This window comes from Salmo trutta, chromosome 26, assembly GCF_901001165.1.
Source record: "Salmo trutta chromosome 26, fSalTru1.1, whole genome shotgun sequence".
Classification (NCBI taxonomy): Eukaryota; Metazoa; Chordata; class Actinopteri; order Salmoniformes; family Salmonidae; genus Salmo; species Salmo trutta.
This window is the reverse complement of record NC_042982.1, coordinates 4552801-4560712: the sequence shown is the minus strand read 5'-3', so window position 1 is coordinate 4560712 and position 7912 is coordinate 4552801. Positions and strand designations below refer to the sequence as shown.

Below are 7912 nucleotides of genomic sequence, written 5' to 3'. Positions count from 1 at the left end.
AGGCACCGTGGTACCTCGCTGGAGTAGGACAGGGGCAGAGCTAACTCAGCGGTCAAGACAGCCCTGCCCTCCTGGGACACACAGGGACAGTGAGGGAGCAGCCTGCATCGTTTGTCCTTTAGGTGACGTCATTAGATTTCCGTAAAATTCTGTAATAAAATACATACATTTACATTTTAGTCATTTAGCAGACGCTCTTATCCAGAGTGACTTACAGTAGTGAATGCATACATTTCAATTCATTTCATACATTTTTTTTTTTTTTTTTTCTCGTACTGGCCCCCGTGGGAATCGAACCCACGACCCTGGCGTTGCAAACACCATCGCAAACACAATGCACTATCAACTGAGCCACATTACAGTTAGACTCCACTAATACTCTTTGATTTTAACATTTTGATTGACAGTGAACGGTATAAATGTAAATCTATGAATTGTATTCTGACAGGTCATTACTGTGTTGGAGGTGTTGCTATGCCATGCCCAGCAGGAACCTATGGACCCAAAGAGGGCCTACAGAGGGTGAGGGACTGCCCCCCTTGTCCAGCAGGTAATCAGACCATCCTCAGGTCATCTTCACAGTGGGGATTCAGTAAAGTTACGATACCAACATAAATGTATAGTTAATGAATATAAAAGTAGTACCAGAGGCTGACTTAAAAAAAATACACATGTAGAACATACAGTTGCAAAATGTATATGTTTCCTGCTTCTTGTTTGATCTGCAGATATCTGCAGCGTTTGTGGTTTATGTTATCTTATGTGATGTTATGCCAGTGGTATGGTATGTTTTGTGATGTTATGTGTGCTGTGCTCTGCTCTGCTTTGTTATGTCATGTCATCTTATGTTATTTCTATCGGTTTGAATGGATGAGTAATTGTAACACTTATAATAATACTCTTTATCAGGGTTTTACTGTCTGGAAGGCAGCTCACGGAGACCGGGCTCCCTATTCATGTGTCCACAAGGGTATTACTGTGAGGAGGGCACAGAGACACCCCACAGGTCACCTTGCCCTGCTGGCACTGCCGGAGAACAACTGGGCCAGACAAGTAGGACAGCCTGCCGGAGATGTTCAGAGGGACGATTCTGCCCTGCAGGTAAGGCACAGTACAAACACACTGCACTTAGCTACTGGAATGGACCATTAAATACAGCACCAGTCAAAGGTTTGGACACACCTAATCATTCAAGGGAACTTCGGTATTTTTAATATTTTATACATTGTAGAATAACCCTGGTTTGAATCCAGTCTGGATCACAACCGGCCGTGATTGGGAGTCCCATAGGACATTGCACAATTGGCCCAGCGTCGTCCAGGTTTGGTCGGTGTAGGCCGTCATTGTAAATAAGAATTTGTTAACTGACTTGCCTGCTTAAGTAAATTAACTAAATTAAGAAAAATAAAAAACTATATGGAATCATGTAGTAACCAAAAAAGGGTTAAACAAATCAAATATATTTAATATTTTTCAAAGTAGCCACCCTTTTCCTTGATGACAGCTTTGCACACTCTTGGCATTCTCTCAACCAGCTTCATGAGGAATGCTTTTCCAACAGTCTTGAAGGAGTCCCCACATATGCTGAGCACTTGTTGGCTGCTTTTCCTTCACTCTGCGGTCCAACTCATCCCAAAACCATCTACATTTGGTTAAGGTCGGGCAATTCTGGAGGCCATTTCATCTGATGCAACACTCCATCACTCTCCTTGGTCAAATAGCCCTTACAGGGAAAGGGAGATACCTAGTCAGTTGTACAACTGAATGCATTCAAATGAAAGTGTCTTCCGCATTTAACCTGAATCAGAGAGGTGCAGGGGGCTGCCATAATCAACATCCACTTCTTCTGCGCCCGGGGAACAGTGGGTTAACTGCTTTGCTCATGGGCAGAATGACAGATTTTTACCTTGTCAGCTCAGGGAATCGATCTAGCAAACTTTCAGTTACTGGCCCAATGCTCTAACCACTAGGCTACAGCCTAGAGGTGTGTTTTGGGCCATTGTCCAGTTGAAAAACAAATGATAGTCACTGCAAAGCACAACCCAGAGGGTATGACGTATCGCTGAAAAAGGGGGTTGTAGCCATGCAAAACCAACCCACACCATCACACCTCCTCCTCCACACATGCAGAGATCATCTGTTCACCTACTCTGCGTCTTACAAAGACAGATTAGAACCAAAAATCTCAAATTTGGATTCATCAAACCAAAGGACAGATTTCCACCGGTCTAATGTCCATTGCTCGTGTTTCTTGGCCCAAGCAAGTCTCTTATTATTATTGGTGTCCACTAGGCGTGGTTTCTTTGCAGCAATTCGACCATGAAGGCCTCCTCTGAACAGTTGAACAGTTGATGTTGAGATGTGTCTGTTACTTGAACTCTGTGAAGCATTTATTTGGGCTACAATCTGAGGTGCAGTTAACTCTAATGAACCTATCCTCTGCAGCAGAGGTAAATTTGGGTATTCCTTTCCTGTGGCTGTCCTCATGAGAGCCAGTTTCATCATAGCATTTGGTTTTTGCGACTGCAATTGAAGAAACTTTGTTCTTGAAATGTTCTGTATTGACTGACCTTCATGTCTTAAAGTAATGATGGACTGTCGTTTCTCTTCTTGCCATAATATGGACTTTGTATTTTACCAAATAGGGCTATTTTCTGTATACCACCCCTACCTTGTCAAAACACAACTGATTGGCTCAAACACATTAAGAAGGAAAGATATTCCACAAATTAACTTTTAACAAGGCACACCTGTTAATTGAATAGTAAAGAATAGTAAAGCCCCCTTTACTGACTCAAATAGCCGACCAATCAGCCTGTTACCAACCCTTAGTAAACTTCTGGAAAAAATGGTGTTTGACCAGATACAATGCTATTTTACAGTAAGAAATTGACAACAGAATTTCAGCATGCTTATAGGGAAGGACACTCTACAAGCACAGCGCTTACACAAATGACTGATGATTGGCTGAGATAAAAAATAAATGTAAAAAATTCCCCTTTATTTAACCAGGTAGGCAAGTTGAGAACAAGTTCTCATTTACAATTGTGACCTGGCCAAGATAAAGCAAAGCAGTTTGACACAAACAACAACAAAGTGTAAAACAAACAAACATACAGTCAATAATACAGTAGAAAAATAAGTTTATATACAATGTGAGCAAATGAGGTGAAATAAGGGAGGTAAAGGCAAAAAAAGGCCATGGTGGCGAAGTACATACAATATAGCAAGTAAAACACTGGAATGGTAGATTTGCAGTGGAAGAAAGTGCAAAGTAGCAATAGAAATAATGGGGTACAAAGGAGCAAAATAAATAAATAAATACAGTAGGGGAAGGGGTAGTTGTTTGGGCTAAATTAGAGATGGGCTATGTACAGGTGCAGTAATCTGTGAGCTGCTCTGACAGCTGGTGCTTAAAGCTAGTGAGGGAGATAAGTGTTTCCAGTTTCAGAGAGGAATTGGCTTTGGGGGTGACCAGTGAGATATACCTGCTGGAGCGTGTGCTACAGGTGGGTGCTGCTATGGTGACCAGCGAGCTGAGATAAGGAGGGACTTTACCTAGCAGGGTCTTGTAGATGACCTGGAGCCAGTGGGTTTGGCGACGAGTATGAAGCGAGGGCCAGCCAACGAGAGCATACATTGAAAATAGATGATAAAATGATTGTGAAGACTGTCTTGTTAAACTTCAGTGCAGCTTTTGACATAATTGATCATAGTCTGCTGCTGGACAAACGTATGTGTTATGGCTTTACACCCCCTGCTATAATGTGGATAAAGAGTTACTTGTCTCACAGAACAGAGAGTGTGCTTTAATGGAAGCCTATCAAATATAATCCAGTTAGAATCAGGAATTCCCCAGGGTAGCTGTTTAGGCCCCTTACTTTTTTCAATTTTTAATAACGACATGCCACTGACTTTGAGTAAAGCCAGAGTTTCTATGTATGCGGATGACTCAACACTATGCACGTCAGCTACTACAGCGACTGAAATGACTGCAACACTCAACAAAGAGCTGCAGTTAGTTTCAGAGTGGGTGGCAAGGAATAAGTTAGCCCTAAATACTTCTATTTGGAACAAAACACTCACTAAATCCTAAACCTCAACTAAATCTTGTAATTAATTATGTGGAAATTGAGCAATTTGAGATGACTAAACTGCTTGGAGAAACACCAGATTGTACACTGTCATGGTCAATACATATTGTTGCAGTAGTAGCTAAGATGGGGAGAAGTCTGTCTATAATAAGGGATGCTCTGCCTTCTTAACAATACTATCAACAAGGTAGGTCCTACAGGCCTTAGTTTTGTCGCAGCTTGACTACTGTTCAGTCGTGTGGTCAGGTGCCACAAAAAAGGGCTAAGGAAAATTGCAATTGGCTCAGAACTGGGCAGCACGGCTGGCACTTGGATATAAACAGAGAGCTAATATTAATAATATGCATGTCAATCTCTCCTGGCTGAAAGTGGAGGAGATATTGACTTCATCACTACTTTTATTTATGAGAGGTATTGACATGTTGAATGCACTGAGCTGTCTGTCTAAACTACTGGCACACAGCCCGGACACCCATTCATACCCCACAAGACATGCCACAAGAGGTCTCTTCACATTCCCCAAGTCCAGAACAGACTATGTGAGGCACACAGTACTACATAGAGCCATGACTACATGAAACTCTATTCCCCAACAAGTAACTGACGCAAGCAGTAAAATTAGATTTAAAAAACAGATAAAAAAACACCTTATGGAACAGCGGGGACTGTGAAGCAACACAAACATTGGCACAGACACATGCATACACACACACACACGCATACGATACATACATACTTACACTTGATTTAATACTGTAGATATTTGGTAGTGGTGGAGTAAAATATAAACTGCCTTAATTTTGCTGGACCCCAGGAAGAGTAGCTGCTGCTTTGGCAGCAGCTAATGGTGATCCATAATAAATACAAATACAAATTGAAATACATTCCAGGTGACTACCTCATGAAGCTGGAAGGCAAAGGGTGGCTACTTTGAAAAATCTAAAATATACTTTTTTGTTTACTACATGATTCCATATGTGTTATTTCATAGTGTTGATGTCTTTACTATTATTCCACAATGTAGAAAATAGTACAAATAAAGAAAAACCCTGGAATGAGTAGGTATGTCCAAACTTTTGACTGGTACTGTATATTGCAGAAATATATCTGTATCTATTACAAATATATTTGAGATGTTCAAACAAATTATAAAATGTAGTGTGCTGTACTGAAGTCTGAGAGTTGTTTTACTTAAACAGTACATAAAACTATGTTGTCGGCTGTTCTTTGAAGGGTTGTTATGATCCTTTTGTTTTGTGGCAGGCTCAGCAGGCCAAGGCTTGCCCTGTGCCCGTGGGAGGTTCTGCCCAGCTGGCACACTGGAGGAAGTGATATGCCCAAGGGGTACCTTTACTCCTCACCAAGGGGCTCTAAGTAAGGCATCACTTGCTTCATCTCTTTAACTATACTGAACAAAAAAAATGACGCACCATGTAAAGTGTTGTTCCCATGTTTCAGAAATGTTCCATTCCCACAAAAAACATATTTCTCGCAAATTTTGTGCACAAATTAGTTTACATCCCTGTTAGTGAGCATTTCTCCTTTGCCAGTATAATCCATCCACCTGACAGGTGTGGCATATCAAGAAGCTAAACAGCATGATCATTACACAGGTGCACCTTGTGCTGGGGACAATAAAAGACCACTCTAAAATGTGCAGTTTTGTCACACAACGCCACAGATTTCTCAAATTTTGAGGGAGCGTGCAATTGGCATGCTGACTGCAGGAACATCCACCAGAGCTTTTGCCAGAGAATAAAATATCATAAATATCTAAAATATCAAAATACCATAAGCCGCCTCCAACGTCGTATTAGAGAATTTGCCAGTACGTCCAACCGGCCTTACAACCGCAGACCACGTGTCACCACGTCAGCCAATTTCTGCACAAACTGTCAGTAACCGTCTCAGGGAAGCTCATCGGCATGGTCTTCGTCCTCACCAGGGTCTTGACCTGACTGCAGTTTGGCGTTGTAACCGACTTCAGTGGGCAAATGCTCACCTTCGATGGCCACTGGTACGCTGGAGAAGTGTGCTCTTCATGGATGAATCCCGCTTTCAACTGTACCAGTCAGATGGCAGACAGCTTGTATGGCATCGTGTGGGAGAGTGGTTTGTCAATGTTGTGAACTGAGTGCCCCATGGTGGCGGTGGGGTTATGGTATGGGCAAGCTTACGCTACGGACAACGAACGTTGCATTTTATCGATGGCAATTATGAATGCCAGAGATACCGAGACGAGATCCTGAGGTCAATTGTCGTGCCATTCATCCACCACCATCACCTCATGTTTCAGCATGATAATTTATGGCCCCATGTCTCAAGGATCTGTACACAATTCCTGGATGCTGAAAATGTCACAGTTCTTCCATGGCCTGCATACTCACCAGACATGTCACCCATTGAGCATGTTTGGGATGGTCTGGGTCGACGTGTACGACAGTGTGTTCCAGTTCCCGCCAATATCCAGCAACTTCGCACAGCCATTGAAGAGGAGTGGGACAACATTCCACAGGCCACAATCAACAGCCTGATCAACTCTATGAGAAGGAGATGTGTCGCCCTGCATGAGTTAAATGGTCGAGTGATTTTCTGATCCACGCCCTTACCTTTTTAAAGGTATCTGTGACCAACAGATGCATATCTGTATTCACAGTCATGTGACATCCATAGATTAGGGCAGAATTAATTTATTTCAATTGACTGATTTCCTTATGAACTGTAACTGTAACTGAAATTGTTGCATGTTGTGTTCATATTTTTGTTCAGTATATAACTACAACACAATTATAGATGATAACAGGTATTTATTATGATTCCTCAAAAAATGATGTGATGCCTTCCTCATGACAACATGATCAGGAAAAACTCAGGTCCCTAGAACAACAAGTCTTTAACATCTTTAGGTGTGAAGGACTGTTTAAGATGCCCAGCTGGCTTCTACTGCCCAGAGGGTACCCGTGACCCCATGCCTTGTCAGCCGGGCACATTTAACCCCCTGGAAGGACAGGATGAGGCTACTGACTGCAGGGAGTGCTACCCGGGAAAGGCCTGCACACAAGTAGCCCTGAAGGCTCCGGATGTAGACTGCATGCAAGGGTAACTCTTTCTGACAGACTCTTACAGGTTGAAAATGTAATGTTGTCTAGCAGCTATACTTCTGACAATACTGTACATGTGTTCTTACTTAGGTTCTGTTTGTTATCTTTTTGCAATCCTGGTAGATTTGTTTTAGGAATGTGAATCCCTTGAATTGTATAAAATAATAATATGGCTATAATATATTATAATTCTCAACATACAAGCCCAACTTACTTTTTTGTCTCTTTTAGATTTGTCTGTCCTCCTGGATCTTCCAGACCCAATGCTCTGACAAATGCCTGTCCACCTGGGACCCTTAGCAACCGCACTGACCTAACTGACCCTGCTCAGTGCCAGCGCTGCCCTGCGCGATATGCCTGTCTACGAGGTGCAACTCTATCTGCTAGTCAATTAGCTAGCTTGTTAGCTTGCATATTTATTTGCTCCAGCTTCATATATGTTATGCTAATTACAGTGCATTGACCCATGGCTACATTTGACATTACAAAATGTGTCACCAGCTGCATACTTTTGTATTGTCCTACACAGGTACAGGAGGTTCTCAGAGGCCTCCTCTCTCCTGCTTTCCCGGGCATTACTGCCCACCTGGAACCATGTTTCCTACCCAGCACAAGTGCCCAGTGGGCACGTGGAGTGAGCGCAGTGGGCTGGAGGCAGAGGGTGAGTGCCGCCCATGTCCACGTGGCTGGTACTGCCTGGCGGGGGTGTGGGGGCCG

At 42.8% G+C, this 7912-nt stretch overlaps 1 protein-coding gene across 1 annotated transcript; it reads left to right on the top strand.

Annotated features, from left to right (window-relative positions):
• On the top strand, positions 1-7249 carry LOC115163954 (tumor necrosis factor receptor superfamily member 21-like). The gene is made up of 5 exons (XM_029716137.1): positions 1-122; positions 449-550; positions 910-1101; positions 5358-5468; positions 7001-7249. The coding sequence occupies exons 2-5, from the start codon at positions 475-477 to the stop codon at positions 7195-7197; spliced, it is 576 nt and encodes a 191-aa protein (XP_029571997.1). The 5' UTR covers positions 1-122; positions 449-474; the 3' UTR covers positions 7198-7249.
• The last annotated feature ends 663 nt before the right edge of the window (positions 7250-7912 follow it).

Coding starts and splice junctions, on each gene's coding strand:
- LOC115163954 (XM_029716137.1), top strand. CDS start 475: ATGCCATGCCCAGCAGGAACCTATGGACCCAAAGAGGGCCTACAGAGG. Junction 1,102..5,357: donor GGGACGATTCTGCCCTGCAG/GTAAGGCACAGT, acceptor GTTTTGTGGCAG/GCTCAGCAGGCCAAGGCTTG. Junction 5,469..7,000: donor TCCTCACCAAGGGGCTCTAA/GTAAGGCATCAC, acceptor TAACATCTTTAG/GTGTGAAGGACTGTTTAAGA.